At 40.8% G+C, this 15212-nt stretch overlaps 1 protein-coding gene across 3 annotated transcripts; it reads left to right on the top strand.

The window, feature by feature from the left end:
- Nucleotides 1–1921: 1921 nt before the first annotated feature.
- On the top strand, nucleotides 1922–13591 carry LOC147653699 (uncharacterized). Of its 3 annotated transcripts, none has more exons than XM_086885229.1 (5): nucleotides 1922–2087; nucleotides 10007–10143; nucleotides 11350–11451; nucleotides 12453–12552; nucleotides 13053–13591. In XM_086885229.1, the coding sequence occupies exons 2-5, from the start codon at nucleotides 10013–10015 to the stop codon at nucleotides 13146–13148; spliced, it is 429 nt and encodes a 142-aa protein (XP_086741355.1). In that variant the 5' UTR covers nucleotides 1922–2087; nucleotides 10007–10012; the 3' UTR covers nucleotides 13149–13591. The 3 variants fall into 3 exon arrangements, with proteins under 3 accessions (XP_086741355.1, XP_086741354.1, XP_086741356.1); XM_086885228.1 differs by having other exon boundaries at nucleotides 12441–12552; XM_086885230.1 differs by lacking the exon at nucleotides 1922–2087 and adding an exon at nucleotides 3703–3762 and having other exon boundaries at nucleotides 6129–10143.
- Nucleotides 13592–15212: the final 1621 nt, after the last annotated feature.

Here is a 15212-nt window from a genome sequence, read left to right as displayed (position 1 = left end):
GTTTAGCTATGAAAGCAGCTGCAAAGTGCAGTGTCATGTGCATGGCCACGTGCAGTGGAAATTTCCTAGCACAATACCTCTGGCAGGAGAAGAGAGCAGCCTTCATAGCCTTCTTTCAATCAAGAAGGTATGCCTGCCATGGCAGCTGACAGCAAGAAAAGTGAGCTTGAATCTTCATGCTGGTCAACCCTTTCTTGTTCCTGCAGCCATCAAACTTCAGAAGAAAGCTGAAAGGAAGTTCACTTTTTAAATGTATCAAATGTTTCATGAAGGACAGAAACAGTTGGTTTGGTTTTGGTTGTGGTTTTTTTTGTTGTTTGTTTGTTTGTTTAATTTAATATAAGATTGTTTTAGCTAAATTCAGCAGATGTTAATTGATGTTACAGTTCCATTGTATAAAAAGATGTTGTTTTCCTGTCTGTCTGAAATTTACGTTGACAGTATTCATCACAGCTAGTAATAGATACTGTAGTTTTCAATATTAAGCCATCTCCACTTTTTAACATTATTGTTAAAAAAGGGAAGTGGGGTGTAATTGGAGAGTAGCTTGGTGATGCTTACTATTATTATATCAGGAAATGTAGTGGCTATCTGGTATGCTATCTTTGTGACAGAAATTACTCCTATGATGACATTTGTGTATTTTATTTTAAGCTTGAGGCAACTCAAAATGTTACCTGTATGTGCAAAATTCAGCCTGGTTTCAGGAGAGGAACTATTATTGAATTATTATTTGAAGTGGTAAATACAAGAATTGAAATATCGGAACTGGTGAATAGAAGAAAGTCATGGCAAGCAGTCATAGTACAGAGGTTAATTTACCTTTTATTACATTGTACCTTCCAGGCAATTTTCTTCCAGCATGTACAAATGTAAACACAGCACAGTCCTTGGCATGAGTTGGAAGATAAGCTTTGTCATGTTCATTTTACAGATGAGTAAACCTCTTGTACGGAGCTTGAAGGTGAGACGAGGGGGGGTTGGTTCAGCACTGCACAGTGCTGAAAGTGGTTTGCATAAGACACACACATGCAAACACTTTTATACAATTAAAAACTTAGCTGTGAAAGTCTTAAGGATATACCAGCTCCAGGTGGAGTGCTTTATCTGTGCTGCTGTTCTGCTTCTCCTGGTGTTTACCTTCACTCAGAGAGATGAAATCATACTATAAATAGAAGGCAAAGTCCGCTCTCAAACATTACTCGGTAAAGTCTCCTGTTTGACATGACAATAGTGTGGAGCAATAGGAGGGTTTGGTTCTTTGGAGCTCTTCTGCAGTACACTGTGCTCTCTAGTGAGTGGTGATACTGACTGAATCAAAACAGTGCTATGACCAGGACAAAAGAAAAACACCGACCATGACCTCACTAAACCTTTTGGGCAAGGTGTCAGTTGCACTTCAGCAGATCTCTCTCTTTTTTTAACCTCTCAGTAACTCTGCATTGGCAGTGCTGCCAGGGCTTCCGTTTTCTGCTCCACACCCTCTTTTTAGGAAAAAGTACTCTCGAGACAGTTGGGGATGCAGCTTTATCTTAGTTGCTACGCTGAAATAAGACAAAAGCCTGCTCCTCCCTGTTTCAAAGTGAACACCACCACCACATTTCTAAACCAAAGCCCAGCGCGGGCTGAAAAAAACACGTGGGCCCACTGAGAGACAAGGGCAGCCATTTGGAACAGGGCTCCTTCTGCAAAAGGGGGTGCACAGGGCCTGCTCACGCCACTTTGGCATCTCCATCGGTGCGACCGCAACGCCCACGCACGCCGTGCTGGCCAGCGTGCCGTGGTGACCAAGGGCCGTGGTGGCCACGCAGGGGTCCATCCCATGGCCGCTGTCGCACCAAGGGGTGTTGCATGCCCGGGCCCTACGGGCTCCCCAGCGGTGCTTCCCAGGCGGGCGGTGGCGGCTGGCGGCGGCGGCAGTGTCCCCGGCGGGGCGGGGCGCCACGGCCGGGCCGGGGCGGGGCGCGGGCGGACAAAAGGGGCAGTCAGGCAGGATTGCCGCCGTGAGTGGCTGGTGCGGGGGGCGCGGGGAGCCCCTCTGCTGACGCTGCTGTGTTCCCGCGACGCGGCGGGGACTGCGGGCCCAGGTGAGCGTCGGGGTCCCGGCGGGAAACGGGTGGCGCTTTTCCGCGGGGGGAGCCCGGCCGGGCTCTCCGGGCAGTCCCAGGCTGCGGTCCCAGAGCGCTGCGGAGTGCCGAGGGCTCCTGGCGGTGCTGGGACCCGCCGCCTCACCTGCGCCCGGCCCCGCGGCGTGTCCCGGGACGTTTCGCGGGCAGCACCTCCGCTTCGCCGAAGCATCTTCGGCTTCGGGATCGATGTCCTGTAAGAAACGCGGCGGGCGGGGGGCGGGGAACGTACGGCCCCGGCTGCTCAGCCCCGGCCGGGACCTGTGCCACTCCGAAGGATGCTGCGAGCACTCGTGCACTTTGTACGCAATACGGTGTCCTAAGCAAATGAGGAGCGGAGTGCGTGTACTTTCACTCTTAGCAAAGCAGGAAATAAGCCGTCAAAATAAGTCCAAGACGTGTAGCAAAATATGCCAGAGTTAAACATATAAAAAATCCCTGAAAAACTCGTTTACTATATCTGTGTACGTTTAAAACTATGCCGTTGATAACATGAATGATCTGCAGCAGCAGAGATGAATGTAGAAATCTGTATAGCAATGTATACTCAGTAATGTTTAAGTCGTTTCACAAGGAATGATTTCGTCAGCGTGGTGAGTTCTGTGATTAAACAGATTTTGAGGTGTTTAAGTGCAAAGTATTAGCCTGAGATTGCTTCTCAAGGCAATAGTAGAAAGACAGACACATGCATAACAGGAAGACAGAGTAGACTCCATTGTCATTTTCTGTCACAGCTACATGGACAAAGTTATTTTGAATTAGAGTATTATGCCCATAATAAAAAAAAAAACAACCTTTTTTTTTTTTCTTCATTTAATGCATGTCAGCTGAACGAGTTAGCACTGAGTATAATGAAGAAGAAAATCAGTGTTTATGCAAGGTGTTCGATATCTTCTGGTGTAAAAATGTCCCCTCTGTAGAGACACAATCTCTCTGAAAGAAGAAATTTAACAGAATTGTCTTAATTCCCGTTTCATAGATGTCTGTGGTAGTTTTTATAAGTGATTTCTGTATTGATAGGCCACTGACCATAATAGCATTTAGTGCAGACTAAAAATAAATTGAATGCACTCACCTTATGCAGGGTAACAGCCTGCTGGGCAAAACAAGAGCTGGTGGGAGTAGAATAGGAACTGTGAGCTTTACCCAATACAGAAAATCTAAGTAAAACTGCAAACAGTGTAGCATTTTAATTCTTTATACTGATGTTCAGAACAAGGCAGCATCAATACTGAGGTAAATCCGAGTTCTTTGACTCACAGTCACACTGTTCTTGCATATCAACAATTTCTCTCACCTTCCCAATGTGGCACCAGTAACTGGGATTCCAGAGGCACCTGCAGAAAATGCCACCAGAGGTCATAGATGATGATGAGTTTTCTGACCATAAGTCCAATAAAGCGTCCCTAAATAGGACAGGCTGGAGGTGCAAGGTGACAGTGTGGGTGCTGTGCAGTGCTAAGGGGACCAGGTGAGGGAAAATATATCCCAAGTGTGCCAGCTTTTTAATATTATGAATTATCAAATTTAAGTTAAAAATGTTATTTGGTCTGTTGAAGCTCAACATCTGCCTCAGTATTTTTATAGGTTATGACCTTGGTGACCAGCATCCTTGAAATCTACATCTAATACCAAGGCATGTATCCCAGAATCTGCCTGCTGAGGCAGGGTCACTGCAGGTACTTTACCCTCCAAGTGGATGGGGTGGTTGAACCAGGTCTCTTGAGTACATCAGATTTTCATTTGATTGAACACATCTTAAAATTAAGAATTCAGATTTTACTATGTAACTTTATAATATAATAATTATGGGCTTTGCACAAACTTTTTTGAACACAAATAAAAACTTTTCTGTCTGCATTATTTATTTTAGAAGCTTGCAAAAATACAAAAATCTAAGACAAAATCTTGGCATAAATGTGAACAAAGAAACATTTTTCCATTCATAGATTATTGAACCATATATATAGTCATACTTGCCTCCAACAACTTGGCCATGCAATTCAATAATCAATTTTAAGAAAGTTCTTATTGTATAAGAATCTTGACCTTTTGGTGAGACAGAGAAGTACATAGGGCAGAAGATGTTTTGAAAAGGAAGTGTAAATTAGAACAGAATCTGAGTCAATCTAAACCTTAACTCCTTATAAACAAGTAGAGCAAAAGCAGTATCCCTGACATAGGTGGTGCTGTCACAAAAAAAAAAAACAACAAACCAGAGCCTGGCAGAATGTGTGTGTCGTTTTGGGTTTTATTAATAGAAATAGTTTCATTGCGGTACCAATATATTCTTCTCTTCAATATTCTTAGATCTTCCCATGAAACGTTTTGGGAACTGAATGTGTTCATTTTGATAAAAGCAGACACCCTTTGTTTCTTTTTCAGTTTAGAAGCTGTTGAAATAGGTTGGTGAGCACTGAAAGACTCTTTAAGAAAAATGACACGTTACAGGCTTATCAAAGGATGGCTTTTTAATGCAGACATAACTGTGCTATGTACTTTTTAAGATGGAAATCTCTTGTTCTCTACAGTCACAGTCAGGACTGATGCTCTCTGAGTGCTCTAATAGACAACATAGAAATGCTGATGATATACAAAAAACTTGAGTTTCTTGAAGGCTTGCTTCAATCAGGAGCCCCTTAAACTTATTTTCAGTAGAGACTGAAATCCAAAATAACTGTATGTGCTTTTTGCCTAAAAGGTTTCCTGCATTTAAAGTCTGCTGTATGCATTCTTTTGCTACTAAGGTTATGGAACTTAAGCTTAAGGAACACATTTTTTATGTTTAAATATAATCAAATGCTTAATTCCTATTCTGTTTTGAGGTAAGAAAACCTATGTGACATTCCCAGTGGAGGCATGTTATCATACTAACTTACTGAGCATAAAAACAGAAATGAAGTAAAATGTAAGGAGTACAGCATGTATTTCTTAGATTTATAAAGTGTCCCTTAATAGCTGTTTGAGGCAATATTAAGAAGTGTTTTGTGTAAACAGTCTCCAAGGTCATTGATGTTAAGCTGACTCAAGAATGTGGTAGGAGACAAAGAAATAATTTATCTTTGCTCCTTGACCTGATACTGATTTAAGAGTTCATCTAGCATCCTGGATTAACTAACCTCCACAAAATGAGTAATGATGACTTAACCTCTCATCTTTTGAAGAGAAACTCAGGTTGCTGATGGTTACCCTGCAGCATTTTGCCATGAGCTGTGGTGGTTCCAAAGGCAGGTGTCCCTGTGAGAGAAGGGGCAGGGATCTCCTGGTGCCCACAGGCAGTATGCTGCCCACGGCTCGCAGCATTTGACCTGCAAGGGAAGAAGGCCAGAAGTCGAGGGCAGCTGCTGCTCATTGACAGAGGTCATAGGAGAGCCCAACGAAAACCAAACAAAAAATGCCTAAGCTTTTAAAGTGTATATTCCTGCCTGCCAAATATTCCTGTTTCTCTGAAACCTTAACTAGCTCTTAATCTTTGGTCACTATGTCAAAGACTTGTCCTTGTAAAATAGCACAGAGATTTGTGCTTGCGGCAGCAAGGATGATGCCATGTTTTGAAAGTTGGCTATGGATTGAAGATATATATGCAAACAACCAAGCCTCTATTTGTTTTTAATTTAAATTTAGTCTGCATGGGCAGCGGCAGCTGGTAGAATATGAAGGAGTTTGTGATGGGCTTTGATACCATGGGGGTAAAGGACAAGGGTCCTGTGTGTCAATCCATATTTATGTAGGCAGATGCTGGGAATTTTGAACCTGAACACTGGAATTAGAATATCAATAGTGATTTTCTGTTTTCATAACCAGATTAAAAACATAATAAACATAAACTATAATTAATGCATTATACTAAAGAATCATTGTGCCTGTCTTAAAATCTGTTAGCAAATCTAATTGTACTAACTACAAGTAGATTTCAGATCCTTTTTGTTTTCCCAACTCACCTGGCTTGCCTGGTTTAGCAATGTTCCTTTTTCAAGATGATTTTCTGTTCTCTTTTGCTAGGTTGAAGAACACCCTCACAAATAAAACCAACCTGACTACACAAAGTATAGACATCATCAACATAGTCCTTCTACTGAAGATGCTTCATTATTCAATCAGTCTTGTGTCCATAAATTGCCATAATTTCCATGATATAACTTGGCATTTGGAGAGGCTGTTTTTTAAAATTTGGATCTAGGTCTCTTTTTATCAGAACATTAAGTATATATTTGACTTGAAATACATTATTTATTCTGCTGAAGGCATTTCACCATTGAAACTAAGCTTTAAGCATGCTCAGTCAAAGCTTTACAGGGAAGCTTGAGCTTTTTTGATCTGGTTGCTTGTTTGGAAATGATCTCTGTTGCTGGCATGGGGTCATGCCACCACCTCCTCAGAGCTGTTGTGAGGTAGTCACTATCTGAATTACAAGCAATTACTCACAAACACATACAACCCTTTGATTTCTGTAAACCAAAATCAGTTTGCCTTTTCTTCCTGTATGAATGAGAGAAAGAACGGAAGGGTGAGATGCGTGGTAGAATATTAACACATCCTGCTGTGGATGAACCAGAAGGGCCTGTAGAATGTGATACAAGCTCCTCTTCCTCAGCTCTGCACAGATCCAAATCTGATGAACAGAATAGGTCCATATTAATGTAGCTTTTGTGTGCATTTCTATATTACACTTATACAACCAGATTTTTAAATTGATGACAGAAATGAGTAAATGGCCTCAAGGCAGGTAAGTCTCAAGAAGACAATTGCTAAGCTTTGCTCTGAAACTAAATTAGACCCATCGTATACACTTCCAAGACAGTGACCCTCCTCAGACTACCTTTGCCTCAGTACTGCCCATTCTGTAAAACGCATTTGAATACCCCTCCTTGCTGGATGGGCCTTGCGTTGACACAGCTTCGTGGGCAAAACCAACACATAAGGCTGCAGCAGAGCTGTGGAGAGCATGACCCAACAACTCTTTTTTAGCCTGTGGGAGGAAGGTATTATCGTGGTAACAGGTGTGAGGTAGCATATGTTGCACTTTGGGCTTTTGTTGCGGTACTGTATGGTTTGTTTACATGTCTGAGTTCTGTACTGTGTTGACTTATTATAGAACTTTTTCAGGACACAGGTTTTGTCTCACAGATTCAGACATTTCTGTTGTGTGGCTCTGTGAATGTGAAACTAGCATAGAGTCTAGAGATGAAGAAAAGAAGAGAAAAAGAAAATACCTTTTTTTAGTATTTTTTTCCCCTTGCTATGTCCTTGTGGAAGGTAAAAATAGTAATACATGTGCAGCAGACAGCTGACCTTTTATGCTTGGTCTTACTACATTTTATCCACTATAGCACTTTTTTTACTAGGTAACTTTCAACAACTTTCTGAACTGTGAAGAAATACAATTAATACATTTCCATTGGTACCCACAGGCTACGGGAGTATACCACTATATCCCTAGATGTTTACTTTGTACATGTGAGCCAAACAGTTGGGCTGTTAAACCTCCAAAAGTCCAGCACTGCGTGCTTTGACTGTTTCTCTGTGCAGCTTACTGAGATTAACTGCATCCAGAGAGCTGACATTTTAAGTGTCCAAGGGAGTACTTCAGCATCCCTTGGATCCTCCAAACTCTGCTCTGCCATTCCCAGTTTCCCATTCATGGATCTACAGGACACCTTGGAACTCCTGCCTGAGCTCTGGTGGAGTTCTCAAACCAGGAGCAGCCCTGGGTCACCCAGTCCATACTGCAGTAGTGTTACATTGGACCTTGCACCAAAAGGGACAGGGGTGCACTTGTGGGAATGCGATCAGCCCGTGGCCACCACTACACCCAGTAACCCACTGGTCCAGATGTTGCCCTGGGAAATTGAAGATCCGTTCAAGTACCTGCTCAAGTGAATATGGATTGATTTAATGTGATATAACTTCACTCTGGTGTGTGTATGAAGCCTTGGCACCTGATTCAGAGCTACAGAGTCCTTGGGGTGACTGGGTATCTGGAAGTAACGTATGGTGCTGGAATGCACAAAGTTCCTCTATGGACATCACCCTTTTTTTCCTGATTTTTTTTTTGGATGGAAGAGAGAGACACATAGCAATACATAAAAGATGAATTTAAAACAGGACAAGGCATCTTTTGAAGCAAATATATGGCTCTTTTTTTTTAAAAAATAAATCTGAATTAAAAGAGCCTTTTAACTTGCCTGTAACATTTAGATAGGTGCTCCCTTGGAAGGAAGGCTGTGGTGTTCTCCCTTAGAAAGAGGTGGGTTACACAACTCCCTTCAAAGCTGGTGCAGTAAAATTCAGAAGACCTGATCCCAGCTGCTCTTTGTCACTGCTAAACTACACAGCTTTTCAGAACTCTGGTCATACTTAAAATCCTAGATTCTAAACATCTTTGTAAGTAAAGCAGACGTTCTACAAACAGGAGGAAAAAACCCCAGAAGATGAAATTACAAACTGTATAAAACACGTATCTGCCAGCTGACACTAGTCTGTAACATGATTTTCTCCAGACACATTAAACACCATGAAGAGGATCCTATGATTCTGTAAACCAAGTATATTTTCATTTATTTAGTATCAATTTTTTGTGAGTTTGCTTATGCAGCAATGTATATACATTAGCTATGAGTAATTTTGCTTTGTGAAAAATGCAAACTTAATCTAAATATTGAAAGATCACAAAGACCCTAACCTCATCCCAAGTGTAAAATTTAAAGTTTTTACAAGACTGCAGCAATGTAGCAAACCAGACTCATACCAAGCAGCATTATGACATTATGCTTGGTTTAGTTTAATTTATGAAAATATTTTGTTTGAGTTTTATTAATTTTACCTGCTGAGTGTTTAAAAATGAGAAGGAAATCCAGCCAGCAGAACTCCCCTTTGTTGCTGTCCAGAATCACTCCATCAACAAAAGGGATCAATTTTTTAATGATGGAGCCAGGAAGCAAAGAAACCATAAAAAAGCTGGCCAAAACCAATGCCAGATAAAACCAGAGCATCTCCAGAAAGTTGTATTTAAGTTCCTCATCAGGAAGTCTTCACTGCAGCAAATGTTCAAGGACGTGTGTAGTTTGGAATAATCCCCATCTGCAGCTCTGATGTTGTTTCCCTTGATAAACGAAATAAAATAATCCTAATGACTACAAAAACATCAGCTCTGCTCTCCAAACACTGCTTTCTTCATTAAACAAATGCTTGCAATATTAGACACAAGTCACATGTGCTGAAACCTGTTCAGTTTTGCCATTGATTTTGTGGTACTGTTTGTGAATAACTTTCCCATTGTACAAGCAGGCAGCTCCACTGATTTTACTGGTTCCTACTGTCTGCTTCTCCATGTGGAAAGCTAGTAATGGATTAAAATCTTTCTTATATTCTATTTCTGTAGTGAGTTGCTTGTAATTTCCATGGTGGTAGCCTCCAGCTGGAGATGTGTAAGCTTAGACCTGAATTAAAGACTTACACCTAGGAAAACCTGTTGAAGTTTTTTTTAGGTACTTTGCTGCCTGGGGATCTCCATGGGTTAGAGTGATTTAATGCCAGGCAGGTTGTCGCAAACAATGCAGGAAAGCATCTCATACTAAGTGAAACTACTGAGAAACTATACTTGTCTACACTATTTATCGAGATTTTCCAATTTCTGGTTTGTTCTGAGCCAATATAAAGTAACAGCCATCTAAATGCTTCATGTTTGAATTGCTGGACATCTGCTGGGTCATTGAAACTTTCCTTTGACTGCTCTTAAAATAGTTATCTTAGAAGCACTCATGTTCTGACTGGAGAAATAAAAAGAGTAACTTTAAGAGCACTTGGAACAATTTCCATCTAAAATGAAAAGACCTTGCATAACATGAAGCCCTGAGGTTGTCTTTCATGACTTGTTGCAGAGTAAGATGTCTCGTATCAGGAGAGCTCCCAGGCACTTTGTCCTCTCCAGCTACCCCAATGGAGCACCAGAAGAGGAAACCTACAGTAACCTCCAAACAATTCCAGATACGACAGAGCAAATGGAGATTGATACCAGGTATGACACTACATTAATACTCCTTCTGTCCTTCCCAAGTACAAAGTGCCAGACTTCCAGAAAACTGATAAGCCAAGTAATCACAGTGCATAATATTGGAAATGGAATAGATATAAGTGTAGATAACCTGTAGTGCTTAACACTGACTATGCAAGATTATGTTGCATTAAATGTCTCTAAGTTTTTATCTTGCACAATGGCACAGATACAGCTCTTTATTAGAGACCCACCTGTTACAGCAAGCAGCTGAAGAAGCCATTTTTACATAATTCTCCAGGCGCCGCTTACAATAAACTGTAGTAGTAGTAGTACTGCCTTGGGTTTTTCTTAATCCCATACATACATTTTTTCCAGTACAAGAGTCCCCCATCCATGAAAATTAATTTCTGTAGTTTTTCTGGCCTTTTTTTTTGTTGGTGGACTGACCAAACCAAGCCCAAGGGTTTTTTTTTTCAGCAGACTCTAGAATTAAGCTCTTAAGCCTACTTACTATTCCACAGATCTCAGATCGCAGCAGAAATAAAAATTAAAATAAAAATGTATACTCTTACTATTTTTCTACCAGAACAAAAACACGTGTCTAAGAGAAGCTGAATCTAATGGGAACTTTCCATCAGGAAATCATAGCCAGTTTTTAGCATCAACATGTGCCACAGATGTTGTTCAAGTTTCTGTCTATCTCAGGACCTCCCTAAAAGCCTTAAGGTTTTGGTCAGTTTGTACCTGGGCACCACCCAGTAGCTGGAGACCCACATTGCACAGTGGAACTCATTGGAGTAAATCTGTTGGATGACAAAGCCAACCTTTTTGTAAGATGAAAGATTTTTAAAGGTTTGAATTGAAGACAGTTCCAATATTTTAACTTGGGGGGGGCAGGGGAGGGAGTGGGATAATCAAAAACCACAAACCAGAATCCCATTGTATTGTATAAAGAACTGAAACACCTACAAAATCAACACATTTTTACAAAAGTGCCAAATATGCAACTTTTTGTGGAAACATCGAAACACTTCATGTATGGGCATAAAATACTTAATCAATAAACCCATAAATAATGGGAAACAAAACCCCCTGTAACATTTCACTTTTGCATCCCCAGTTTAGCCCAAGTTGGGGGATTAACAGTCCCTGACATTTGCAGAGTGCTTTCAAAGAATTGCTGTTGCAAGGTTCTCCTCTAATCTGCACATCCTGACTTCCTTGCAGCTCAGCTACTCAGATTGGCCATCAGCTGGCCCTGATTGGGGATGAATTTAACAGGAGGTACCACAGGACATTAGAAGAAACACTGCTTCACCTGGCAAGAGTGTAAGTTACCTTCTTGGCAGATCCTTTTAAAAATCATGTTAGATAAACAAGAATGTTTCTGTATACAAAATACAAAAAATTATTGCTACTACTGCTGCTGCTTCCTACAGAACATAGAAAAGCAAAGCAGCTTGTTTTACTAGGAAAAGCTTGTAATAATGTAAAATGTGAATTGTTTCCACGGACTACAGCCATTTACAGTCAGAAGACTTAAATAGTGTCTTGCTATTTCAAATTCCTCAGAGGCACAGTAACTTTAGACACAATTTTAAGCATAACTGACTTGCAACCCAGTGTGAGAGTAACATGTTACTGCATGTAACTTACCCATGCACATACAAGAAAACATAGCTGGACTAGTTTGAACTGCCTTCTATCTACTGTGAGCTGAAGGTCTTGTCTTGCATAGTAATTAACTGACATGCATTGTCCTAACATGAGATACTCAGCTGTGTCTGAAGCCCCAGGTACTCTACCTTATCTTCTCCTTGCTTCTGGGAAGGGATGGTCACTCATTGCAGACCTACCAGAATGCAGATCAATTACAGCTGTGTAGCATAATGTATAAATGTATGTGTATATAACATATATATACACCTCCTATCTCAGCCAAGCTGGATTCACACTACAGAGAGAGCCTGCAGCATTGCTGTGTCAGTCTTGTATTGCTGTCCTGATTAATCAGACATAAACATCTCTCATTGGGTTATGCTCTTCTAAGTTTGAAACAACCAGAAAGATTGTCACTTAATCACTTAATTCTGAAACTATATTATCTTTAGATTTCAAAGGTCTTCTTCTTAAATATTTAGATAAATATACATGTACACATACACTTTTAGGGAAGAATATACTAAAGGGTTTTTTTGGTTTTGTTTTGGTTGGTTTTTTTTTTTTCCTAATCATTGGTATTTTATTTAGCACTTTTAGAATAAATTTTCAATCTTTATGCTTTTTTTTTTTTTTTTGGTTGTTGTTGAAATCATAAGGGTTGCTATCAGTGTTTTTCAGACCTGGAATGTTATTAAAAGTGTTAAAAGAAGCTTTGGAGATGTTGTGAGCAGTAACTGGACAAAGTGGATCAGTGGCTGTGGAGGCTGGGTATGCTTTCTCCCTTTTCTCCCACCTCTTTGTTGGCAAGCAGGCAACAGGAACACCTGACTCCCTTGTGATATCAGTGAGTGAAGCATGTAATGTGGCTTCAGGCTAGGGTTTATCTCTCAGTTTGTTGGTGCCCCCTTAGTGCCCTGCTTTTTTCTCTTTAGGCTGAGATTTCTCATTTAAAGACAGAGGATGCTGCCCAAATCTCACACAACTCACAGGGTTCCATTCAGAGGGGAGGCACCTGCCACTATGAAATGCTGTAAGCGTCTCCCTGGGGAGATGAGGAGAGCTGCTGCCAGTGATACTAACCCAGAGAAGAGAGGAGGATTCTTTAGAGGCTGGAACCCCCAGTAAAATTGACCCCCCTCTGCATTTCTGCAGCAGAACTAGATCATGCTGTCGGTCCTCTGACCTCCCACATGAGCACTCTTTTAGTTTCCTTTCACCTTCTTTTTGCTGCTTGTTATTTCTAATTACCATCCCCTTTCTTCCTGCAGACCTGCAGGCTTCCTGTGAGGTGCCTCTGCCAGAAGCTGGTGCCTGCAGCCTTGCTTGTTGCTGCCTTTTGGTGGGCCATGAATTATGGACTGTAGAATTAACACACAGAATTAAAACAGAAGGTCATTGCTGGACACTGACCAACATCACTGACACCCCAGTGGTGACAGCTGGTTTGTTTTTCAGATTTACACTGATACAAGTCTCTTTAATATTTAAAACCTAGGCTAGTGCTGGGCCACTGCTGTACTGTATCTTTTTTTAAGAAAAATCTTTTAAAATAAGGAGGTTGTTGCTGGATAACTGCCTGACTTGCTAGTTTTGAAATGTGACTCCAGGCGATTAGAAAGTTTGTCTTTTTTGTGTTTATTTTAATGCAATATAAAGTGTCTATTTCCTATAAATGAGTTTGTTAAGGAGATTCTGGATGTGAGGAAAACTGAAGGCATGCTGGCCATCCTTTGAATTTTAAGACTGTAAAAGCAATAGTAAACATTAATACCATGATACTTTTTTAAAATTAAATTGTTGCTTCAAACCTCTTGCAGTGTTGTTTACTTGATTTTCCAAGACTCTGCTATCACACAGTGACAGCAGTATGTTCTGCCCCTTTTCAAAGTGAAACTAGGAGCTGCTCAGAACAAAACCCCAAGAATTTGATGGGTTCTGAGAGGGGATTTTCTCAGAGGATGCATGTCTTTTTGCAAGGCACGTACTCGGAGGGAATAGAAGCCTGAGGGGAACATGAGAACAACTTACAGGGTTGGAGATAGTTGAGATGTCACCTTCTTGGACTCCACAGGTGACCATTAGGGCACAGTTGAGTTTTTCCTCTCTCATAATCTCCCATTTGTGCCCGAGTGCATCTTTTCTTCTCTGTTGAAGCTGGTTTTCCATATCCAGCTACAGACTCAGTGAGAGAAAACCAAAGTGCTTCTCTGTGGTTTGGATATTCCCCTCAACACAGGGGATGCCTGCTTCTTGCCCAGAAAAGCAACTCTTACCCTTAGTGTATTTTTAAATCAGGAAAATACAATATTCAATGGATTCATGATCTAAGCACTCATCAGAGAAGTTGGACTTTCAAGTCTCTGCTTTAAGTCAGACAAGGAATTTAAACCCCTCTACAGTGAAGACAAATGCCAAATTTAAGCATGTTGAGGAACATGCTTCCTCTCTTTAATGAATGGTGCCTAAATCCCATTATGATCCTAAGTGCCCACCTCAAAAAATGTTTCTGGGAAAAAAAAAATGAATGAAGCTCCACTAGACTATATCATTTGACCATTTAATGCAAAGGATTTTGAAGTATCTTGGAATGACTTGAAATGCAGAGCAAAAGGAAAGCAGACAAAGAAGGAAAGTAAAGGGTGATGGCTCGAGCATACCCCAGAAATTCCAGCAGGAGCAGCAGCAGCATACATTCCAGTGTCACATTTTTCCAAAATGCTCTCAAGCTAATGAGCCCTTCAGCAGCAGATAGAAAAGTTTTTTCCTAGAAAAGCACAGATAATACATCTGGAACTGGAGTCACACACAGGCCAGAAGTTGGCACACATAGCCAAAAAAACAGACTAAAGTTTTATCAGTGAATTGACTGCTCTGCTGAGCTCCATAATAACTGTGTGATAGAAAAATATGCTAAAGTTATTATTTAGTAAAGGGTAAAATTTAACATCAGGAGGGTCTAATAAATTATTCATGTGTAATAAAAGTACTAGCTATGAAAAAATTGACTCTTCCCAGCTGAATAAATTTAATACTACCTAAATAAATACTATACTACAATTTAATAATTGTTTCTAGATAAATAACCTTTACGCACAGGGGAGTGATGATGAACAGGAGACTCTTCACTGCCTATTTCATCCAAGAGCTGTGTGGGGTGACTGCTTTTTCCCATTCTTGTAATCCATAACGTAAGGCTTTGAATCACAAGAGAGGGGAATTTCATCATCCACCATGTATGGCGAAAAACACAGTCTCAAGGAATACAAAATTCAATCCCAGCAAAGAAACAAGTTAAACACAACACAAACGACATCCAAAGCCACAGCAATCAGCACTAACTGGAGTACCACAGAGCAGTCAGTGCCAGGCTCCTCTTTCACCTGTGGAGCACAGTTAGTTAATCCTTTTGTCACACCCCACAGTGACCC

This window comes from Cyanistes caeruleus, chromosome 4 (genome assembly GCF_971803275.1).
Source record: "Cyanistes caeruleus chromosome 4, bCyaCae1.hap1.1, whole genome shotgun sequence".
NCBI lineage: Eukaryota > Metazoa > Chordata > Aves > Passeriformes > Paridae > Cyanistes > Cyanistes caeruleus.
Note: the sequence above shows the minus strand (reverse complement) of the source record. Positions and strands in the feature narration are given on the sequence as shown.